Source organism: Trematomus bernacchii, unplaced genomic scaffold (genome assembly GCF_902827165.1).
Source record: "Trematomus bernacchii unplaced genomic scaffold, fTreBer1.1, whole genome shotgun sequence".
In the NCBI taxonomy this organism is placed as follows: Eukaryota; Metazoa; Chordata; class Actinopteri; order Perciformes; family Nototheniidae; genus Trematomus; species Trematomus bernacchii.
In genome coordinates, this window is record NW_022987648.1 from 7,512,501 (window position 1) to 7,538,582 (window position 26,082).

At 39.3% G+C, this 26,082-nt stretch overlaps 1 protein-coding gene across 4 annotated transcripts in view; it reads right to left on the minus strand.

The window, feature by feature from the left end:
- Nucleotides 1–26,082, minus strand: part of LOC117485955 (PTB domain-containing engulfment adapter protein 1) — a 120,435-nt gene that overhangs the window by 5,034 nt on the left and 89,319 nt on the right. For 3 of the 4 annotated variants that reach the window (XM_034134663.1, XM_034134661.1, XM_034134662.1), the window contains 6 exons: nt 14,652–14,713; nt 7,008–7,079; nt 3,275–3,373; nt 3,001–3,138; nt 2,711–2,827; nt 2,069–2,155 (listed from right to left, as the gene is read on the minus strand). In XM_034134663.1, the coding sequence (XP_033990554.1) occupies nt 2,069–2,155; nt 2,711–2,827; nt 3,001–3,138; nt 3,275–3,373; nt 7,008–7,079; nt 14,652–14,713 (575 nt within the window). Of the gene's footprint in view, nt 1–480; nt 703–2,068; nt 2,156–2,710; nt 2,828–3,000; nt 3,139–3,274; nt 3,374–7,007; nt 7,080–14,651; nt 14,714–26,082 lie in introns of all 4 variants that reach the window. The other variant, XM_034134664.1, reaches the window with a different exon arrangement.

The following is a 26,082-nucleotide window of genomic DNA, read 5'->3' on the forward strand; positions in this document are numbered from 1 at the left end:
GATCGAAAAGCCTGTTCAAAGTACAAAACTCACCAGTCAACGTATACTGCTGAGTTTACGTTGACTGGTGAAGCTTTAAACAGGCTTTTCGATCAGACACGACCGAAAACAAGCCTCACCAGTCAACGTAACCTCACCAGTATACGTTCAATGGTGAGTTTTGTACTCTTATCGGCGTAGGCAGGTTGTACACCTCGCTCTACAGCTGTCAGACTGACTGGTGAAGCTCCTTCATACAGAGTGTGAGAGCAAGCATCTTCTGGTTGGTGTTCAAGGTGTAAAAACAGTGTCAAACCATTATAAATGTGCGCAAATAGATAATAAAACTAATTAAAAATAGTGCTGGGAGCGTTTTTTGGGGTGAAACGCTGGGAGAATGCTCTCATTAGTGCCCTGACCAGCGCCATTCTGCCCAAAAAAGGTGGTGGCTACGTGGACACAGACCCTCAGGAAGCAGAAACACAGAGAAAGAGTGTTTACGCGAGGCCGTGGGATGCTGCACCCCTCGGGAGGTTTAGCAGGAAGGAGGGGAGGTTTGGCAGGCGGAGGAGTTATTAGCCCACTGGACAGGTTGGACTCCGGAGAGCTCATGGGGGTGAGCGTTACCGAGGAGATCTCCAGACAGGACAGGCTGTGGCACCAGAAGAGAGAGGAGGGCCTCTGCAGCATGTACGCTTCATTAGAGGCGTTTATGTGCAGCGGCTGAGAAGAGAGCGCAGACACACACAGAGGAGCAGAGGGACAGTGTTAGAGAGAGGGGGGGGGGGGGGGGGTTAGGTCACAGGAGGCTGGCATTTGGCCCAATGACATGCTGAATGTATCACGTTCCTCATCAGGGCGCTCAGGTGTGTAATTGCTTTGCTTCAGGCAGCAACACACACACACACACACACACACACACACACACACACACACACACACACACACACACACACACACACACACACACACACACACACACACACACACACACACACACACACACACACACACACACACACACACACACACACACACACACACACACACACACACACACACACACACACACACACACACACACACACACAGGAAATATCTGCAAGTCGGGAGCTTAACTTTGATAAACGTTCACATTTTAAAGATGTTTTTGGAATGTTTGGCCGCTGTGGATCATTTGAATGCTAAATGATCCGAGAGTCTGCAGTTAAGCAAGACTATGGCACTGTTGGAATAAGAAATAACCCAATTTTTCTTTTGTTGTATTCAACTAATTCAATATTAATATATAAAAGACAAGGCACAAGAAAAGTTAGTCGAAGTGTGATGGCATAGCATAGATTATAAAAAGATAGTCCTCCTGTTAGTCCTCCAATGACATCGTTTCTCGTCAAAACTCATGGCAAAATAACTACAACATTTTCCAAAAATACGTTTTAATATAAAGTCTAAAGGTCAGAATTGAACAAAGTGTTGTAGAGGGGCTAAAAGATGAACATGGAAAGGAAGAGAAAATACATGTTATACAAAAAACACCCTTTTTTATTCAGAGCAGAGGCTTTTGCTGCTTCAGCTTCACTCGACCTGGTCTCACCGTTAGCCTACGGTGGCTAATGTTAGCTGATGTTTAGGTGGATATTGCTAAGTCAGTTAAACCAAAAACATAAACCACTTTTACTTGCTTTATAGACACAGTTAAAGAGCTTCACTATGTAGAATATACATTTAGTGTATCACTAATCTGACAAGGTGTGTGTGTGTGGCCTAGCATTACTATACTTGTGGGGACCTAAATCTGTTTACACAGTCACGTGTGGGGACTCGCCTCCCTTATGGGGACAAAATGGAGGTCTCCATGAGGGGAATCATTAATTTTAGGGTGAAGACTTGGTTAGGTTAAGGGTAAGGGTTAGGGTTAGGCATGTGTTGGTTATGATTAAGGTTAGGATAAGTCTCCAGGAAATGCATGTAAGTCAATGTAATGTCCCCTGAAGTGATGTATACATGGTGTGTGTGTGTGTGTGTGTGTGTGTGTGTGTGTGTGTGTGTGTGTGTGTGTGTGTGTGTGTGTGTGTGTCTGTGTCCTTACTGGTGGCTCATGAGAGATCATCAGCTGCTCTTCAAGGTCTTGAAGCTGCTGCTTTAGCTCAGAGTTTTCTGTTTCCAGTTCTTGAATCTGCATCAAATCAAGATCAATCAGTTCATTAAGAAGTCACAGGACATTGAACTAAATGTATTGTTGTGTCTAAAATCATTAAATCGACTGTGATACCTATTTATTAGTTAGCATTAACCCTGATATTGAGAGATGGAACCATCTAGGGAGCACATAATTGCATAATATTTCATAAACATTGAGCTGTATTTAAATGCCATTTCTTTAATATGTTTTATCCCTTTGAGAACACCTGATCAATGCAAGTCAACATTAATATACATGTCACACTGTCCCTCATTTTTCTAATCCATATACATGTTTTAATTAGCCATCATTTAAAGAAAACCACTGGGAAATATAACTACAGCAGGGTTTACAATAATCCAGTTACAGGTTGTAACAACAGCGCTCATTAATATTCATTACCAACATTCTTCATCAACAAACTCAAACCAATCAATAGAAACAAGGCCTGCGTTAATTAATACAAATATCAATGTGTGAGTATGGCGGTGCAAAGTAAATTAAAGTCTGTGTGAAGCTGAATGAACGAGCTGAAGAGGGGGGACGTACTCTTTTCTGTAGAGTCCCGATCTGTTTCCTGGTCTCCACATCTTTGCCTCCGGACTCCAGGAACTTCTTGTAGGCCAAGTCGAAGGCCTGACCGATGGTTAGAGTTATCTCTTCTGCCTGTAGCAGTGGAGAAACAATATTATATATAATTATGTAATCTGCGTAAATGTCCCGAAGGCTTGTTTACGGTTGAATTGAGCATTGACCGTAACTTCAACATCTCAAAATAAAAAGACAGACGATCAAAATGTACAACATACACTGAAAGAGAAGGATCAGAAGGCACTTACACACTTCTCACTGTCAAACACGAAGCAGAGGTGTTTGTTGGACTCGGAGTCTTTGCAGATGAAAGTAAATATCCTTTTATCGGTTTTGTCATCGGCACAGAAGGAGATCCTGTGTAACTGACAGTTATACTGCACATCCTGGAAAAACAAACACATTGATTATTGATTTACTTCATGTACGGACACTACTTTCTCTACATGGTGTTGGATGTCAGTAGAACTTTAGCTGTCATGTACAGCTTTGCATCAACACAATTCTAATCTTTAGACTCACTTTTGTCTTGAGGTCGAGTATTTTCACGCCATAAATGGAGATCTGTAATTCCACTTTGGGAGTCTTCTGTCCCTCTGACTTCTTGATATGTCTCTGAAACTGCCAATAAGAGAAATATTGAAAATGTGTCCATTCTACCCAAGCAACAATATACACAAACAAAAAACACATGCTAGTTATACAGCAACAATAAAGCCGATATGAAAACACATTTTCACCTCAAACACGACAGCCAACCTTAAAGAAAAAAGGTGTGTTTAGGTCGTCTGTGCAAGCAGCAGATTGCGACCCATATTCGGTTTATTGTAAGGCGAAGACCTCTAGTGGTGGTAGTAAATATGACGTGAGAAAGAGAGGAAACTAAATGTCGTAGAATAAAGAGCAACAAAGTCTGTGTAGGAAGGAGGTAGGTGTTGATGGATGGGTGATTTTGTAGAGTTATTTGAACTTACACACAGTACTATGTAACTGGGTTAACTTACATTACATTATATTACTTTACATGTTACTTGTTAGATGCTTTTATGCAAAGCGACTTACATACTCAATACTGTGGACAATCCCCACAGGAGCAATTTGGGGTGAAGTGTCTCAGGGACACAACGACATGCTGACTGCAGTGGGACTCAAACTTGCTATCCCCTGATTCGAAGATCAGCGCACTAATCCACTGAGCCACAGCACGTACGTTACTGACAGCACAAATGTAATGATTAACTACTCAGGTTACATACTTACTTATGTAACAAATACTGTCATTTAGCCCTGACATCTATATTTTACTCAACAGAAACCAAGTAGTTCAGCTAAACATGTACAAAATACACACGTTTAACTAAAAATGTAACCAGTTCACAACATTAAACATGATCACGTGACTAAATCTACCTTTGTGCGACCATTACCAGTGTCTTATATATATCCATTTAGGAGTCAATAGCAAAAGATCTATGCCCGTCATTAAGTTTGAGTAAGTGCTGTGAACGTGCTAGCAATCAATTGACTGTTTATATATATATAACGCAGCTTTAGCATATCAAGTCGTTTTTGGCTTTCAGACATGTGCAATTTGAATTGTTACTCTTAATTTAGCTCTGTTTAGGTCTCAACATATCAGTATTTGAAGTAGCTGAATGCTCCACTATGCTAAACAACTGTTATTGTGTTTAACCTTGTCTTTCTGCTGTTTGGTGAGGATCGTTTAATGTACTGTTTGTTTATTAGAGCTATTTTCATGAATAACAGCTGACTCACTTAGGAAGAGATGAGCCAAATGTTATCTTTTAGGTGCAATTATAATTAGTTTAGACAAATATTATCATTACGGTCAAGTGTTAAACAGAAAACTCTAAGGAAATGAAAAGCATCTGTGATTCATTCAGTGGGTCATTCTTTCAAACACTGCCAAACAACAATTTATGTGTTTCCCTGTTATCTTGCCAACTGACATAAATACCAACAGGACTTGGCGGTGAATTAAGGCCAATAACATATACAAATGTCTGTAAAAGGGGCGTGATCACTGTCAGTCAAGGAGACATTTGGGAAACTTGCAGGAAGCTGATAAAACCATATAATGACTTCAAATGGCTACTATAACCAAGATTAAATCTGCATCACTTAAAATGTGCAACTTCATTTCAACAGTGTGTCTGTGTTTGATGATAATAGCCTCTAACACTACAGCACTCTAAGGCTTTATAGTAAATAATATATTCAACTGTAACCAAGCCCTTGTCAGGCATTGAGGTAAGCTTCTATCATTTCAGAAATGTACAAATGTTGGTCTGTTGATACAAACAACCGACTAAGAAAGAGAACAGTAAATGTGTGTTTTATGGATCTTAAGTAATAATAAAAAAAACACTTATATTCTAACTGATGAGAGATTAAATGATTTGCCCTACATAGAGGACAAATGTCTTGCAGGGCTCTCTCAATTCTCTTCACATGATCTTTAAAGCCTGTCCTAGTTGCCATTGTATCTGGGAGAGTAACCATGGAGCCTCGGTCTCAAAACAGGCTTTAAGATCAAATGTAGTGTGACAATAGAGGTGTGGGTTTGGGAAAACAGTCCTCCCCTTACAAGTGGCCTCACAGATTCAACTGTTGGCAGCAGAGGACGGAGGCCAGGCCAAAAGAGAGAGAGCAGATATATCACTGACAAGCTGTGAGAGAGAGACTGCTGCATTATGACCTGAACCCTGAAACACACACCTCTGGTCTGAAGTGACCCGGGACTATAAAATACACTGTCGTATACGTTAACATAATTACCCCCCTCTCTGGTATTCCTCAAACTATTTGTTTTTTTAACAAACAACAACCTGGTGTCAAAATACAAAAAGGATTTAAAGAAAAATGTTGTTCGAATGTTCTCCAAGAGGTTTATAGGGTTATACAAGTCTATTTTTATTTTTTTTATTCATAGTATTGTAGGTTGGATGCTTTTTTTGCTGCTCTATGGCCCTGTTTTTTCAATGTTACTATGAATAAATGTCAAAAATATGAAACAAGTTGAGTTGACTTTCCATATTTAGTCTGAGTTTTTTAAAATGATGGTCAGTCTGTAAATAAAGATATACTTCAGTCTAATGATGATGAGTTATGGACCCTAGCTGTCGAGCACCAATTGGAAGACAAAGTAGGTCAAGTAGGGTCTGGGGTGTGACCTTAAACCAGTTTGAGCTTTTGCAAACTGGCTGAACTGTCATTTATAATTACTGTATGACATGACCAAATTAAGAACAAGCACGCAACTAAAGACTGTCACTGCGCTAAATCCAACTTGTATTGCCAAGTGGCAACATTCTGATTGAATATTAAACATTTGTACACTGGCACAACCTTAAGATTGGTGACTAGCTGGTGAATCTAGTGGAACAATTGGCAGCTGAAGAAAACACAACTTTTTCAATGTGGTGGAAACATAAAACAGAGCTAAAATTGGAATGGCCAAATTGACTTTATGATGTGATAACTTAAACGTTTTGGGATTACAGCTTGTTCAATTGTCCCGAAGTGGCCAAAAAAGTAAATAAATGTAGCTTAAAAGACATCTTCTTTTGTGGCCACTTGACCATCTACATAAGAAGCACACACAGAGCATTCCTTTACTCATGAGTGATCATTTCACATGAGGTATTCAGATTCATTTTTTTTTATCAATGCATTCATTAACCAATGATATCATAATTACACACCCGGGTGAACATAAGGGGTATGAACACAGTGTATTTTAATATCAAAGGATTATATTGTTTCAAGAAATCATTTTTTCCCTATGCTAATTTCGGCTTTAGTAATTAGATCACATAACTCACAGAAAGAACCAGTGGCAGGGAATTTTAAGTGACAAGAGTTTTAACCATGTGTCACTGAGTCCTGTCAGTGAGTAATGAAGTACCTGCACTTTTATAAAGTGACTTTTTATACCTAAACAGTAGGTTGGCATTTGAGGGAAAATGTTAGGTTAATGGGATTGAGACCAAGGTGAGAAACAACAGGTTTGACGGCATATACATATCCCTTTTCTAGAATACTGCATCTACTTGGGGGAAGGTTATGCTGAGCTTATCCAGCAGCTATAGGCACCCACACTGGGAGCTGAGACTCCAAGGGCACCTTGCTGTAACTGATGAGGGGGCAATCATTTGTCAATCTGTTATCCAGTTTGGCCTCTCAGGAACAGGAGTTTGGTTCTCCTTCAGGCGACAGTCAGGACTGGCTTTACCTTCAGCTTCCTGACTGCATCCTTTACGACCTCTGTGCCTTTCGGGGCTTCAACCTCCGTGTTTCCAAGAAACTGAAAAGAGAAAGAAAGGCAAACTATGATTTGTCAGCAACACAATGAAAACCTACGCTGTGTATACTTAATCTTTGTACCTATCTAGGGATATTTTGTGCTTTTTTACATTTTTGGCTGAGTAAATGCAAATGAAATACATTTTGGCAAAGGTACAGGTTTTTCTTATCTCAGCTCCTGTAATATATCTATTACAAATGTGCAGCCAAAATGCATTCAGACCATTGAGGACAAACATATCCCCATTGAAACCTATTATAATCATCATTTTGGTCTTACTGCCATTTCAGCATAACAATCATACATTTGAGTACAGTCTTTCGGCTTAAAGTACTGCCTTGAAAATTGAAATGTTGACAGTTTTCTAGCAGACTGAGGCAAATGCATGCTTCTTTCCTGATGTCTTGCACAAAAAAGAAAAATGCCGTTAAACTTATTGTTGTTGCTAAAAACATTAGCATATCCCAGTTTGTGTTAAAAAAAAACGAAAACAATTATTATACAGTAAATAACCAAACATTTGTGTTTTATGCATAAACATTTTGTGGTGATTAAGAGGAAATATAGTCAAGTGGCACAAGGAATAAATTGCAACAATAAGATAGATACATGGTATTCATAGGCACCCTTTAATTAAACATTTATTTCACATTTCAAGCCAGTAGGAGTAAACTGTGGAAAAGTCATTTAGGCATAAATTGTAGCAGAGGATATATTGGACTGCATAAAGAATGAACTTGTCTTCGTTAACACACCAATCACTGGTGACCTTTAACTCAATATCATCTGGCCTTTTTTTCTGCGTTGAATTCACATAATTAATACACAAAACATTTGTGTCAAATTATTCATGAACACACACACACACACACACACACACACACACACACACACACACACACACACACACACACACACACACACACACACACACACACACACACACACACACACACACACACACACACACACACACACACACACACACACACACACACACACACACACACACACACACACACACACACACACACACACACACACACACACACACACACACACACACACACACACACACACACACACACACACACACACACACACACACACACACACACACACACACACACACCAGCAGCAGTTCTGCCAGCGTCCAACAGATGGAGCCATTAACCTCTGAGCCTGAACATGGTGTTTCCATCTGGCAGCAGCAGATGCAGTAAGTGTTGCAGTCACACACTCTGCTTCAGTGCCTCTCTGAGCTTAATGTGTGTAGCCCGTTCCAATATCAGACTTCATAAACACTGGTGTCAGCCCCTTAAAGGTTGGGGAAAACAGAATAACAATGTCTCCCACTGGAGCTCATACAGCCCAGACAGACGGGGGTTGTTTCTCCACACAGCCGACTCTGTAAGGCGCTCCGTGACTTGGCTTAGCTAACATCCATTTCATCTCAAAGCTTGGTTTGCAGGGGAAACGCCCATAGTCGACCAGTCCACTTTTTCAATTAAAGCCAAACAAAAAATCGAACTCTCTAAAACATCCCGAGATATTAGTATTGTTCTATGGTGATAAAAGGTGGTTTAAGGGCAATCAAAGGTTCATTTTTTTTCTGCATCCTGTTAACAATATACATAATATACTATTCATAAGCAGTTTTAATTATTGTTTACATGGCCGGGGAATGGAGTTGAAAACATGAGTTTAAAGGAGACAACCCAGATGAAAAGGGTATTCGTTTTCTAAAATGTTGTGTTTAATATGCAAATGAGGCATTATCTTATTAAATATGTGCTCATTTGCATACATTTCATGAAGGTTAGATAATACCAGGTTCAAAATTCTTGTTTTATTTTCTTTACAGATTAGATTACAAGTTTTTAAAAGGTGACTTCTATCAGTATGTCAAAAAATACTGTAAACAGCCATTAAAAGATCCATATTTGCCATAACTTATGTATAAAACTACCCCAAGTGACGTGGGGGTCTTGTAGTTTCACATTTCTGAAATCTTAACTCCAATATGCAAAACAGGCATCATTTAGTCAAAGCTTTGGTACATTTTTAACAAATCTCCAAAAGAAAACAGACGTGGTTTGTAAAATAAAACATCTAAATGTGTGTTTTGGATGTTTTAGTTGCAGTAAACAGACAGGAGCTTTCAGGCTGAGGTGTTTCATTCTTCATGTTATGAAAGAACAATAACCCTGACTTTTAAAATTGACCAGCGCATGAGAAAAACATGTATCTATATCTCTCTAAGATTCCTCAGATTTACAATGTTGAAATGTATGTTTACCATGCATGTTCCCTGTTGAACAAACATGTATACTGCAAGTAATAATGCTAGTATTCGTTTTGAGTGATTTCCTGGTTAGGGCATTTAATGAACGTGGGCAATAATTACCATTATTATGAAAGTCTGTGAAGATGCATGCCAAAACACACTTAAACAAACAAATATAAGGAGTAAAACAATTATTTTTTATATTTAAATAAGTACTCTACATAGAACCTATAACATTATCCCCATGTCTAAATTAAACGATGCAGGAGAACATGGCAGTTACCAAAAGAGCCAGAAACAGATGGAGGCTCCAAAGTGTCAGCACTGCTGTGACAAATGTACTCTGCACACTTCAGGACATAACACGTATGAGCGCGCTGCTGAAGGATGCCCGGAATAGAATGCCATGTTCCTGACCAGTGCATTCTGGGAGGCGACTGGGGAGGTTCCAGAACGTAGACCAAGCCTCAAGGCTCATCCATCACCTGGTGCGTTCAGCCAAGAGACACGCCACTCCTGACCCCGCAATGAGGATTCAAGGGGACTCTCCCCCCTCCAATGCAAAAACATCAGGCAAAAAGAAATGAAGAGGACTATGCCACTGCATTGAATTGAACTTTTATTGTCAAGTGGTCAAATTCAGATTGACAACGGAACATGTTTACATGGCCCAACCCTAAAATTGGTGGTGGAGACCAAAAACTGAGCTAAAAGTAGTAGAAAAAAAATCAGGCAAATAGAAAAGATGAGGACTATGCCACTGCGTTGAATTGAACTTTTATTGTCAAGTGGTAAAATTCAGATTGAAAACATAACATATTTACATGGCCCAACCCTAAAATTGGTGAGACCAAAAACGGAGCTAGAAGTAGAGTTTGCCATATCAACTTTATTACGTGATAACATGACTAAGTTTGTGTTTACAGCTTGTTGCACTGTCCCTATGGGTCCAAAAAGATATCAATGAATTCAGGATAGAAGTAAGACACTGCAATATTTTTATTTTGTTGCCACTATTTATTTTTTTACAAACCATGCTCAAAAATGTCATCTCCATGGCAGCCATGTCTGAAAAATGGCTTGATTGACATGATACAATGAAGAACTCAGCTCATCGGCCTTGCACAGCTCGCCATTGATTGAAGGGTTCTATCCTTTTTTTGACACAACTCTAGAAAGAGCAGGATCTATGTCGTATGCATTTTAAGTGGTTTCAGATTGTGATATGATTATTGATGTTAGACATCCAGCCAGCTCAGAAACCTCTCAGCAGGTCATCTCCTCCTGTCGTTGTGAGGTCAGTTGCACTTGCTTCATACAAAGGTCAACAGAAACTCTTCAAAAGCACAGGCAGCTTTGTACAGCAGCCAAATACAAGTGCATGTCAGAGCAAAGATGTTTCAGAGCATTAAATCAGTATGGCTCAGGTAGATGAAAGTCTATAATGTAATCTTACCACATGAACATAAAACGTAATATTCAAAACAGATAAAACTGGTTGCTGTTGATGACAGGGTAAATATTTAGCATAGGATGGTCTGTAACAATTCCCCCACAGCGCTATGAAATGTTTTCAAACAGCCAGTTTTATTTATGACTGTCCAAAACTCAACAGATATTCAGTTTACGGTCAACAAAAAATAATATTAAATCTTCATGTTTGGAAAGCTGACACAAGAGAATGTTTGCCATCTTTCTTTGAAAAACTTCAGTTGATTCATGAGTTATCAAACTGGTTGGTGATTAATATTCCGTCCATTGACTTATCAATGACTTGACATTGCAGCTGACGTAGCATCAGGGAAACACAGCAGTGCATATGGATAATCTATTCTTTGTGAGACACTTTAAAGCAAGGCGTAGCAAAGATTTGTGCTGAAGACACCTGCTGAGGTTCTGTTGAAGCTCCTTTAATCCCACGTCAAAGTTATTTTTAAAATGTTCCATATCCGATTTATTCAGAAAGCTGTTCAATTACAGTTTCCCCACGTTTGATTTCAAATGGAGCAGTTCCTTTAAGGCAATTTGGAAATGGATAACTGCGTATAACTCTATAAGAAAGTCCAAGAACCTAAATTCTTTCTCTAAATTATAATTATCAAAACATATTATTCATTCCATGAAAGAAAGGTTTTTTTTTAGGAAATTAAAATTAAATGTGTTGTAGATGAACCAGAAATTACTCTATTGCAAATTGTTATCAGGACTTATGTCGTTCCAGCTCATCAAATTTGAGGATTAGCTTCTTTTCTTTGTTTTAGATAATTAAAATGAAATATCTTTGTAGACTGCACTACAAACCAAACAATTTCCATATCTGACCTTGGGCTTTGGAAAACTGAAATGGCAGTTTTTTCACTATTTTCTGACTTTTTATCGACTAAACAATAACGGAAACTAATTAAAAACAAAAAAACAAACAAACAAACATCAGATTAATGGGGTAATGAAAATAATCACAAGTTGCAGTCCTAAAAGCGTAACTGTCACATTACAATTGACCATATTAATTCTGTTTATAGGAAATTCTCAAACCTTAGCTGGGAAAGTATTCACAGGCAAATGAACACATGCTAAAATGAACTGAAAAGACATACACCCCATGTATGTATTCTACTGTGAAACAGAGAACCTTAAGGCCCAGACACACCAAACTGACACCAAAGAACACGTCCCGACGGAACACGACTGTTGTGTGGCCTCACGTCTCCTGCGTCTTGGCCAACAGTCGCACTGGAACACACCGCAAAGACTTCAGCCGACGGCCAAGTAGCACGTACGAACTGCGCATGCGTGAGTGGCAATAACTCTCCTTACCAGCAGGCGGCGGTAGTGTGTATTCGTCATTCAAAAGAGGCAACAACCGGAAGACAGACTGGGTGATAACCGAGAGAAGAAGAACAGACTGCGTGATATAAACAAACAACAAATAGCGTGTGTGTTGGTCTTCGGTTTCTTCATTCCAGATCGCTATGATGAAAAATAAACTCTTGCGTCCAGCTGAGATGAAAATGAAAAAGAATAGCCGTTTGTGTGCGCCTTCTTAATCGTTTGTTTGGGTCCCTCACTTCCGTTTCGCTTCTCATGCACTGATTCGCTAGCTGAACAGCCAATCAGAGTGATTTATTTGACCGACAGCCTTTTGGCCAAAAAGGTGTCGGCACGGCCGAAAAGACACGACGGTGCGGGACACACCAATCTGAGTAGGGCGACACGACACTCATCGACGAACAGACATCTATCGACAGCCGAAATCGGCCCGGTGTGTCTGGGCCTTTAGAGTTCACTTAAGTATCTACAGCCCAGCTTTCCACTATGCATCACAAATCACACTTTATCTTCGGTTTACTTCCAGAAAGCCTGGGGGAAAACCTTCAGGATCATGAGAAGAGGTCAAATACAGCAGGTAGTTCAGTAGTGCCATCAAATCAAAAGTGATTCAAGACACAGAGAAGTTTTATGATCTCATTGAATGAATGGATCGAATAATTGAAGAATTATGTCTTTTCTTCAGGGGTCCTTCTCTTTTCTAACCACGGCTAAGATACAGTAAATAACTAACCAGGCTCTATTTAAGACATTCTGACTGCTTTAAAGCAGGGAGAATTTGGCTGACTCATTCCCTCCAATTCCTTCAGTGATGAGCGCTGTACTCAGATCTTAGCAAATATACAGAGAAAGGCAACATCTCAGTGGAAGCCGACTATTTGGAGACAGTAAGAACTGACAATATGCTTTGATATTAGAGACGTGTCTTCTGCCAGTGGTTCCTTCTAGTTTGCTGCATACTGTATAAGGCAGTCATCTTGGAGCTCTTTCACATTCCCTTCAAAACATTTCTAGAAACCAAGAGGAAGTAGGCTGACAGATACATCGCCTCAAAGGAGAGATACCCTCTGCCGAAATTAAGCAGAAAACCCTGTCACACTGGGAGGTGATGCCAAGTTATACAGTACTGTCCTCCAAGAAATGTTGGAAAAATACTTTTTTGAAAGTGTTTTGTCACATGCCATGTTTCCAGTGCGGCGTCTGATTTCAAGTTCTATTCGTGTCAGGACCAGTTCTGACAGGCTTTGACAGAAGCGTGAGTCACTTCATATAAACACCCCCCACTCATTAATAACTTAACAGATCAGGAAGGCTGAAACACAGAGAAACCCGTTCAAATAAAAGTTTGACAAGTGCAACTTTCCCCCATCACAGCAGAGAAAACAGCTGCTCCAGAAGATAACATTTAGTAAAATATACATTACAACAGTTCAGACTGAAGCAAAGCTGCCAACCCTGGAGAAAGTCTGGGAGAACTGCATAATGCTGAAAAGGGAGGCATTTTTGGAGCATTTTTCACATGATTACTTATATTTTTCCATATATCTCCATCATATTCCTTTTGTTTGAAAATGAAATGAGTTACCCTAGCCTTAAACCTAACCCCAAACCATGGGCCCCTACATTTATTTATTTTCTGGGGATATACCTAAAACATATATAGCTGATATTTAAGCATTTGTAAAAAAATTACATTTTATTTTATTCAATTATTACATGCTGAGCCTAGTTGATTGATATCACTATCACCCACTGTAAATAAGCCATGATTGAAACATATGGAGATAAGGAGGCAAGGCCATCTTTTTTGTAACTTAATAGGACTAGCAAGGAGTTCCATGAACTACTGATAACGATAACAGGTTTAGCTGCCATAACGATTATTATGATCACTGAAGAATCAGGTAGGTTTAACCATCTGCAACACTCGGACATGTGATTTACTCTGGCAGCTTAAAGGACATCTTAACAAGCAAACTAGCATGCAAATACATTCGTAATGTAAGGCTTATACGGTAACTTTACTTGGATGGTGGCCCCCACCACCAAGATTACAGGTCTGATTTTCCGTGGCATACCATTACATTTCCAAATCATCAAGTGATGCTTAAATGATTTAACTTGACAAATTAAATCGATGTTAAGGGGTAAAAGGTGTTGGGCAATGTGGGGGTTTCATCAGGTGCCATGCAAATACAAAAGCGAATTTGTCAGCCTGAGTTGCAACAAATGACCTGGTTGTCTCCGGAGAAATGCATCATGGGACACCTGGACAGAGGCGTGGGTTTGATAGGCCTGACAGAAAGCTGGCTAAGGATCAAAAAGATGGGAGCAACAAAAGGATGGATTCGATATTTCCATGTGGGGACCAACAAAGCCTCACCGTTGCTTAACAGCAGAATTCTCCTGGGTTTGTGTATTGAAATATTTGACAGTCACAAAGCTCTGGAACATACCTTGACATTGTAGGGGATGTAATGCTTGGCCAGCGCTTCCGGGGTGTGCATCCATGATTTATCTGAAAAGATACAAACAGCTCGCTCAATAAATCAGAATCCATGGTCTCATTTAACAACATCGGCAGAGGCTCAAACATCAGTATCAGTGTTTAAATCCCAGTAAAAAGGGGCGAGGACTTAATATCATAGGACACTGAAAAGTATCCCAGAAAAAGGAAGTTAGGAACAGAAATTTGAATTATATAACAAGCTTTCCAAACCAAAGAGAAATGTCAAAAGTCGACCTGATCAAAGCTTTGGCTTTTTAGTTAGTTTTTGTTTAACACTGATTGATTTCACTGAGAAAAATGCTTTTTTTCTGGAACAGCTTCACTCTCCAACACATTTACAATCCCAGTCTGATTGGTTGGTCACTGAGTAGCTTCGCTGCACAGCCGGGGGCTACAGGAAGTTCTCAAGGGCACATTAAAAGTGGCAATTAGACGAGGGGCAATGCTGCTTTCACTCTCTTGAATGTGTCGACACATTTTCTGTAATGGTGGGGCGAAGGGAGGGGGGGCACAGTCTAGCACACAGAGATGCACACGTGTGAATATTGTTTGTCTGATGATGGCCAGTTGGAACACATCGTCCAACCAGAACCCCAATACATTAGTATTTCTTCAGAAAACAGAAAAAACTATGACATAAAGTCATTAAATCTAAAATGAAATTGCAATGATATAATGAAACAATTGTTATGATAATTACCACAAAGGCAGTCACAAACCAAATGAGCAGAGGGTCCGAGGTCACTATGGGTCATTGATGTTTTCCCACATTTCTTAATGATCCACTGATTAAGCATCCATTTCCTCCTTCATTTCCCTTTCATAAATGACTGCTAATGAATCCTGGGACCAGAGACCCATGACCGTGACCTTGGGGGCTCCTGTAGGTCGGTCGCGGAATCAAGCCTCGACGATGTGAATCAACTTGGTCTTGTCCTCTGCTAATGCTAACACCTTTGTTTACACTGATGTTGTTGGCTAAGTGGCTTAATGAATTCCAAGTCTCTTCTAATTAGTGTTCATTTAGTGCCCTGCATTTGCTTAATTGTGATTGCTTATGTTTGGATTAGCCGTCATATTATTTACAAGGAAACCAATGCTTGTCGTGTTTAATTCCACCGAAGTCCATTTGATGGCAGGAAATAAGAATGCAGTACCACTAGCACACTTCGGATCCTTTCCACTACTCACATTGTACACATTTTCAATTTAATTAACAGCTGTGCAATGAGATTATCCCTTGCTTGCACCTTGCAACCGTCTCCTCCAAGGTGCAATCAATATGCTCTTGAATTAAAGTTGATCGAAGGATGATGCATCTCCTCCTCTCTTGTACCGCTAAGGAGGGGTATAAACTGTAAATTCCAAAATGAGGAAGGTGGAGAGTGGTGAGGGCTGACACAGCGGCATGGCAGGTAGGCTGACACTTTTTCCAAGGCGTCAGCACACACTGTACTGATTAAAAGAAGGAGGGTTGGAGGGGGAGGGCAAACTTATTTCTCTCACTTTGCTGCATAAAATGGCATGTACGTGAGCGCGCCAAGATTGGTACAAGTGCTGTCCGGGTTGCAAAACGTGAAGAGTAACTGTTGAGGCGTGTGGATGAGGTGGCAGCTGAAGGTCACTCTGTGAGGCTGAGTTGTCAGGTGTTGGATGGAGATGAGGGACAATTCACGGGATGACAGTCTGAGAAGTGTCGATTCCTCTCTGTGTCGTACTGCAGGCAGGTCTCTGGAGACAGGGTGGCATTGTTTCTGACAGATTTTTGTTTCCTGTGGGACCAGTAAGGACGTGTCAGCATAAAGGTCACATGTCCTTTATGCTGACACCCTCCAGCAACTACTGTTACTAGATATAGCTGACGTCATCTTTCCCCTTTCATATTTTTACAGTTTCTGAAAATGTCAACATTTCTGATCCTGACAATAAAAATCAGTTAGATTAATTATAGATTGTTTTTAAGAAGAGGATGTGGTTACTGTGATATCACCCATAATGCATTTTGTCATTAAATTGTTTTCCCAACTATGTTCCTTGGAACCAGAAGTGAAGCAAAAGGCAACATTTATTTTTAGGCAACCAAAATGTTACAATTACCTTTGAAGAACTTAAAACCCAAACGAGGCGATACTGTGTTGTAGCAACCTGTCAATCACGGGCAAACCATGTCTTAAACCCGGCTCTATCATCTAGTTTACTCCAAATTGGACCATCATTTACTAAATTAACATCATAACGCAAGGACGAAGACTTTCAACTATAGCAAATGAGATCATAAACTTGTCAGGAAATAGTTACTGAGGCAGTCAAATGAAGTGTGTGAAGTAGGGTCATTCTTTCATAGACTTCTATACAACTTATTTTTACAACCAGTGGAGCAACCCCCTGCTGGCCAGCAGAAAGAATGCAAGTTAAGAAGTTTCTGCAACTGTTGAGAGTTTGATATTGTGTATTCACCATCCAGAGCTCTTTGTCCCCATTAACCTGAGCAATAAACAGAAGTGTGTCTTTAGTTGAGATGTGGTATGTTGCCCTCGGCAGTGGAAAATGGAAACTTTGTTCTGTCTGATAAATGCAGACTCCATTACCTGTTCACAGACAGAGAGTTTCACCTGGCTCAGTTGTTTTAATTCCCCCCAATGCGTAGGAGGCCGCTTTGTGTCTGATTTGTTTCAGGCACTGCTGTGCTTCAGATGTTATGTTCAGTAGCTGTGGAGACGGATTGTATTCATATTGTTTAGAAATGGTTTGACTTTATTTGAAATGCATGGAGGTGTATTATAATTTATTTATTTGTTGCTTGTGTTATTGCTCCAGCTTGTTACGTTTGCAGTGTCTTGCGAGCCCCTGGGGCTGGGCCCCATTTGATGCACAACGCTGAAAAATAAATGACTTACTAAATATATATATATATTAGCAAGTCTGTGGAATAGAATCTACAATGATTCTCAAAGATATATATATAAGATATATATATATATATAATTGCACAGAGCAGAGGTACATGTTTTTTTCATAGGCAAGGTAAGGCAATTTTATTTATATAGCACTTTTCAGCACGTGGCGATTCAAAGTGCTTTACACATTATGTCATAGGACAAACAACAGCATTTGTGTTGCTTTGGCTAATAAAAGAGGCTCTGAGAAGGAATGCTGCAATATGTCACTCTATTCACATGAAGCGTTGGGCAGTTCACATCAATGGAATATTACAAGATATAAAGTTTCTCCAAGCTATGACTCAGAAACCAAAAATGTTGGAAATTACTCCTTTTTAAATAAACAACACATTTTATATTGCAGAAACTGCACTACAGGCCTACCAAGCCTTTGTATCGTGGTATTCTTGGGAAAAGAGACAAGTCATTTGTGAATGTATTGATGTTTCGATCTATCAGGCCGTTACCACTAACTATCTCCCCTTATCTACAAGCTAACAGTTGTTCTTTCCCGTTATCTCACATTCTACTGTGGATCCAGGCACTGAGGTGATAAAGGGGGTTCACAGTCAATAAGATATGCTCCCGAAGGACCGTTGTGGGTGAAAAAGAAAATGTGCCGAGCAGGCTACATGCATTATACATGCTAACCAGCGGTGTATGTGAGGAGGTTGATCCAAACGTGGAAGGTAAAGCAATGTGGTTCCTTTATTGGGGACTATTATCTCAGAAAAAGTAGTTTTGTTATTATATTACCTCCTACCCAGGCTCCATATTGTCTGTTACATACATTGCTCCTCATATGCTCTCATGCATATCCCTTTTCACCTCAAATATTGTAAGGTCAAAGATAATATCTTACAGAAAATAATTTAATTAAAAAGAAAAATGGCCAACAAGATGTTTTCAAAGCAGCTACATTTTTTAAAACAATTGCCTAAGAAAAAAGTGTTTGGCATACTCCTAATTAACCACCAACATTAAAACACGTTTATTTAGTTATAGTCTGATTTATTGCCTTGTCTTTTCGTCTGTGCAGTTCTTGTAAAAAAACAGGTAAATACAGATAAAGGGTAACATATAGTTTACATAACTATTACTACTACTACTACTACTGATAAAACAACAATAACAACCCTATGTAAAACAATATATTTTTCAATGAATAAGTGTTGTGGTCTGCCCTCTTTAATATTCTCCCAGCTCAGCTCCCATAGAGCTTGAGTGCTGCCCTATAAGTACACAATCGTTTCTATAGGGTCTCCAGAAGTGGGCAGGCAATAGCTTAATTCACTGCAGCGCTCAATCAATGACACACAATAAATGTGCTGGGCATGCACAGCTCTCCATCAGCAGAGACAACTTTAGACGGGCTCAGAGCAGAGGGGACAGGACCACACTCAACTGATGCCATATAGGACATGTCTTACTTTGAGGTGAAGCATTTCAAACTGTCAGGGGAAAAAAGATATCCATCTAGTTCCATATGTCAACTATGTTTGACATAAATAGTACAAATCGAAACAGTGACAGTGGAATGGAAATAGAGGATTTAAATGAATTCCTCAATCGTCACACAAATATACATGTACACCGCACACCGAAATGTATTGTCCACATATACCATTATTAGAAGCAGTGCGTAGCTTGTATACAGCGCCCAGGGAACAGGAGGTGAAGTTGTATCTTCCAAAGTAGAAAGAAGAACGTTTTGCATGGTCAATGCTTGTGCTTGTGAAATTCAATGCAATAAAAAATATACTGTATACCTGCATCATGTCAGCAAATCTGATACGTAATACAAATCTAATCACACCTGCACATTGGTAACAAAACCAAACATCAAAACCAAAGCAGGGCTCAGTATTCTGCAGAGTATTGTACTATATTATGTTTCAGTAAATATGCAAAGATTAGACTTGAATAACTGTATAAATTCACAAATGTTTAAGCATTAAATCAAAAGCAGGGCACGGCAGGCTACATGGGATAAAGTCTTCTCAACTTCCATCAACTGTTAAAGTGAACCGTCACTAAATAAGAGCCTCATTTTATACACATTGATAAAGATACCGAAAACATTGAAATGAATGGCAAAAAAAGCTTATTGTCAATATTTTAAAACCTCCTCCAAATGTTGACGAGGCATGTTTTCACGGGAGTTCATGTCTTATTAACGGGGCCAAGCTTCTGGGCTGCACTGTAGTCACACTATAAAACAACAACGCTGTAGTATGCATATACAGCCGGACTGAACTGAACCTCTCCGACAGTAAAAAGTGAATATCACAAGGTCCAGGATGGTAGCCAGGGTTTCTGTCTGGATTCATGCAAATGTGATTTCTCCTGTAAGTTCATATAAAGCCACTTCTCCATTACGCTGAGAAGCTATTGAAAGGGTTCACTCAATTTAATGGGGAGATCAACTGCTACAAATATTTCTGGTCCATTCAAGGCTAATACGGATTACACAGAGGCAAGAAAAGAAACGCTCAAGGATCGTGGACACATGGATTTGTAAAGCAGCAAGACGACATTCAGGCAATGACACACACTATAAAGCACCGAACTCTCCCTTAACATCAAAGTGTCCTTCCAATTATGCATGCCTTAATTACATTTAGTGAAAAAAAAATACTATGAATGTATCTGGTTTCCAATCATATTGCTAACCATTCATGACTTCTTGAGCGGGGTACATTTCTGGAGCATCATTCAGACGCATTTATATTGTCCAGCATCAAAGCTTACAAGGCCATGAGGAAATTAAAAGGCCTGTGTATCCTCTAGCCATCTCATTTTCTGTATGAGCGCGTTCTGTCGATTCCTTCACAATGATGGATAGAGGACATCTGACCTTAATAAAAAAACTGTTTAAAAATGATATGAATGTCACCATTTTTATGAATAAGTGTCCATGACCATACCCGAATGATCCGTCCAATCACTTTTGAGTTGGCTCGGTTTCACTAGCCATCATTGACATAGAGATTCTGGGAGTTCTGAAATAAGGCCATTGTTCAAAAGTGAGGAAACAAAGTAGAAAATCTATTTTGTAGTAATATTTTGTGTAGATGAAACACAAAATAATGATCGATTCACAATGACTATGTTAAATATAAAATATATATATATTAATATATAACATTTAAAAAGTAAGACAAGCACAATTTACAATATATCAGGGCGGAACAAAGCAAGTTAAACCGTCCGTAACCCTATATTCACAATACGGAAACACTATACATTGAGTTTGTTCTGTTATTGGTAGAGGAAGGAGAGCACAAGAGAGATATGAAAAAAGAGAATATCAGCTGTTATAGAATGTAGACGGGTGCACTGTCCCCGTCTCGTGTCTAATCACAGCAAATTGGAGCGTCATTTCTGGGATATTCTTCTGCTCTACCATGCTTTATCACCAGCCTCCATCTGTTGCTGTGACAGGATTGTGAAATATGTATTACTGCAGTCAATTAGCTCAGATATGATGCAGCACACTGCACTGACCTCGATGAAATTAAACAGGATTTCTCCAGCTCAGAAAAACACACACTGTGGCTTCAGTTTGTGTGCGTGCTTCCAATCATTAATAGAATTAATAAGTCTGGGAGTTTCTTTAATACATCACCGGGACATTGTAACTGGACATGTAGCAATTTCTCATAGCACTGCAACAGACATTACATTTTATTATATAAATGTTTTAATGCCACCTTCATCCAACATTTTATTTGTTCTTATTGTTACTCCACAAAGATTCTCCTTCTTTGAGGTCGAGGGACTATGTGTGATTTATTTAGGATTCTTTTTGAAAGGCTTAGTTGAACACTCAATTCTGATTGGTCAATATGGACATTCAGCAAGTCCTTTCAATGTAACATCAGCTTTGGCTGAACAAAACACATTTTTTCCTTCCCTTCAGAAAACATTATAGAATATGTTTAGAGTTTTCATTTTTCATACAAGGACAAGAAAGCAGTGCAAAGGGAGGGAAGACGTTAAAGACACAAAGAGCTCGACAACAGAGACATATAAGATAGAAGTAAACACCAACGGGAACACAGTTCCAACTGGTGCTATTCAGTGGGATGTTCTATTTTCTTTCGTAATGAAAGTTCTTCAATCAGTACAAACATGTTAATATCAATATTTTGTGTCAAATTATTGATTTACTTAGTACGAGTTCGCGTCAGGGTCTGCAAATAATCCCTTAAAGGTGGGGTATGTAATTTTGGAGAAACCAGCTCGAGTGCGCTAGAATTTGAAAATACACAACCGGAAAAAATCTGCCACTTCCTTACAGAGGGATGTTCTAGAGCCCCTCCTCCAACACACACGAACGCGCACATGACCAATGAGGGCACGAGATAAGTTTGTGCACAGATGGAAGGCTGACGGGCAGGTAGACCATCCAGTTATTTTAGCCGGACCTTCTCAGATGATTGGTCGTGCTTTTTACAGTACTACGGCTTCCACAGATGACATTTTTGTATGGATTTTTTGTCAAAGCACTGAAGATATTCATTGCTATCGGGATGTTAAGAGCATTCCATGGAATATAACAAAAAGTGTATCTCGAGCCGGTTTCTCAAACTTACCTACCCCACCTTTAAATGTTGCGGCAAACACCCTAGATGGCAACTGAACCAACAATCAGCAAACCAACATACATCAACTGTTGTACATTTACAGATATAATAGGTAAAATAACATAATACAAATATGGTTGGGGGTTTTGTCTTTTGGATGTCTTATTAAGACCATTATATTTATTTGGACAATTCCATGTCATTTAAAATTTCACGGAATGTTGTTCGTCAGGTTTACCATCTTGTGGCGGTATGCCTCAGCTAATTGGTCATGTTGTATTATACTTCCATGTCTCCCTGAAATGTCATCACTTCATTATTTTACCCTACTAAACTTGTTGGGGAAATTGTCATATTATTATGTCCCAAAAAGACCTTGACTTTTGTCCAAAAAATTCTAACCGGCTTATCCAAGTATAAGTGGGGACACTATGTGCCAAATATGAAAAAAAAAAAAAAAGAATCATCAAGGTTTTCTTTAGATATCACATCGATGAGAATGAAAAAAAACAAATGCCTTTGGACTTCACCATCCTTAACACCTTAATTGCACGAACCAAGACTTTCCAACTCAGGACTGTGGATAATTTGTAGATAACCTCCACAACATTCACTTCTTTAAAACATCCGCCTCTACTTCATGGTGAAAACCACTTTGTCTTGTAAATGTTTAAGCCTCAGACTTCATGAACTCAAATGTAAGAGGTGCACAGGATGCAATTAAACTTATCTTACTCTCCTGCTCATTGCTTTTTAATGCACCCGATTTGTAGGCTACTTTTTTCTCCATTTCCCAGCCTATAGATTAAACCCACAAAGGGCAAAGGGGCAAAGATCAATATAATGCTTCAAACTTAAATATTGTAGTGACAGGCCACATTTCCCATAATGCCTAGTGCTCTGCTGAGTCATTTTTTAAGTTTGATATTTTTCTTCCTTTTTGTTAGTTTGTGTACAGTATGTGTCTGTTTAGAACATTGCCTTTTTTGTGCTGGTTTATCGTTCTATCCAATAGTGAGGTGGCTGCTACATTTTCTAACTTTAGCTGTAATATAAACCTGAGGTCCAAATATGGGGGCTCAGTAGGTGGCCCCTGCTAGGAGTGGGCCCCGGGGAAGCCCTCCACTTGCCCCTATGGTTGCTTCACTTATAGGCACATGCTATTATATTCACATGGAACCATGCACCTGATATTTATTGTGCTAATTTATGACTGTATGCTGATGACCTTTTTCATTATATTAAAAAAACCGATTTTATTGACTGTATTATACCATCAATGACTGCCCTTTGAGTCCCCTTTGCTTTAACAATGTTCATTTCCATGCTGGGCGAGGATAAAAACAAGCCTTAGCTAGTCTGTTGCTGGAAAATGTTTGGCCTTCAATGTGGCTAAATATCAGTCATCAATAGAAAAGTTTGGTCTCATTTTGAAGTCGAGCATCTGCAGATAAATACCACATGCAGAATGTTATGATGGAGAAAGAACATTAGCCGGGGGAGATCTGCAGTCCAATAAGTCCAATAAGTGCACTTTTCTAGCCTGAGTTCTGTTTTCTAAACTGCTGCTCTGTGGCTCACCAGAACTCTGTCCAACTATTCAGTGCAAGTCACGTCTGAGATTACGGAGCAATAAATACTGGAGATAAAGATGATCAAAATCCCTATTGGCATTACCTGCTCGGTGTGATCAGGCCCACAGAACACAGCCAGCTACAAAGATAAAGAGGGAGGTAAATCAGGGGGGTGGGCCTGCTGCCAGAGACAGGCTTCACTCTCACAGCCAAGAGGAGCAGAGGCATGCGTGACAGGTGCAAAACATTAAGAAGACAAACACCTTTTTCACACATGTTGAACTCTATGTTGACCGTTACAGCCATAAATATGATGATGGATTATCAGTAATCATTTCAAAAGGACACAGACACATTGGATTAACCTTCAGCAGCATTTTTATGCGTTTTTATGCGTTTTTATGCGTTTTAATGCCATTGAACACGACTTTTGATCAGAAAACAGCAAAGGTAAGACGTATTTGCCGTTTTGGCCCCGTAAAGTAAAGTTGTGTGCTGTCTTTGCTTGCTTTCGCTTATACCATTGGAATCTGTGGAATCTCAGCTTTCATATGATATCTAGTTTGTTCAGATCCGATGAAGTATAAAATATTGCTACCGTGAGTTAATTGCGTTAGCACTCTTTCGCTTATTCAGAGGCTTGGCATTAGAGTTGTGTTTCGTTTCGGTAAAAATGGTTCATATCGTCAGATAGCTGAGTTTCTTCCCGTTAACCTGTTAAGCCTGGTACCCCCGGGGGCGGGGGCTAAAAACAACAATATTCACGAAACTGTGTCTCACGGCTGATAATCCATCATAACATTTACGGCAATAAGAGTAGTTTTCATATAGAGTGTATGAGAGCTGTAACCCAGCTTCCGGTTTTGGGCATGCTGGCTGCGCATCACTCTCATTCACCAATGGTAATGTTTAGATGGATTTAGGAACTTCCCCTCGATTCTATTGGCTCTAACAGTTCAAAAGAGGTGTCAATCACCAACATCGACCAATGGGTTCCAGAGATATGGCAAATACACAACCTGGTCTCACCAGAATGCGTGACTCCACCACGACTCCTTAACACCGCAGTGCGTGGTGGAGTCACGAACTTTGCTACATTTACGTGACTGCACCACGCAAACAACCCCAATGTAAAGTGAATGAGGCTCCTTTGTCGTGGTGCACACACGCATTTCTACAACGTTCAGCAGTGAGCTTTTATTCTATAAAACGTTTTTAAAATCTACTTTATAGCTTGTAGTAACTCACAGGAGGCTTCTTTTATTTTATTTGTATTCATAATAATTTTTATTTTTCGTCAGAATGTATTATGATGCATTATTCACCAATGTTTGTTCTCAAAAAACAATGCATTGTGTGTAATACAACTGTGATTTTTATTAAATTAGTTCGTTTTTAAGGAAGGCCAGAGCTTCAGCTGTGTCAAAGAGATTGTTCCCTTTAGTTAACGTTATTTAAAAGATAATTATATTCCTATTTGATCAAGTACCCTTTATTGTATTACGGACCCAAAGAGCTGAGCGTCCATTCCCATTGGATAATGGAGCATTTTACACCCGGAAGTAAGTATTCTCCTTATTGTCCATTGATTTTATTTACAGTGATATCTGCACTACTCATCAACTCAAAAACACCAGATTATCCTTGTTAATTACACAACATTGATTGGTTTAAATTGTGTACAATGCTTTTGTATTTTCCCCTTTCGATTCGGAGAAACAAATATGTTTTCGGAGTGTGTGGATGGTAGAAGACACTACACTACCCAGAATCCTCAGCTATTGTTCCGCTTTGCCTCAAGCTCTGTGATTGGTTGACCTCCAACTGCATTCCAATGAAAAAAAACGTTTCGTAAAAGATCAAATCATACTTTATTCAGCAGTGCTTGCTTTACTCTTTGAAAGTCATCACATGAATGCATTGTAATGAATGGTTTGGCTGCATTAAACATTACACATCTGTCGTAGTTCTTTATTTATCTACAGAGATCGGGCCTCAGAATGGACCGGAAACTATTCTTTTACCATTCTATTTTAATTTCACAATAAAGTTAGTAGTAATAATTTGTTTTGATATTATTGTTTTTTATTAACTACTAGACCGCTGGGTCATGTTAAGACCATCTTTTCTGTGTTGCTGTGGGTTTTTTACATCGCTTTTGTGTTACAAATATCAAAACAATAACAGAATATATCCGTCGTAAACTAAACCAGAAACAGCAGTATATTTTATTTTGTTAACACTGTAAACTTGACAGCTTTTTAACCCAAACCACC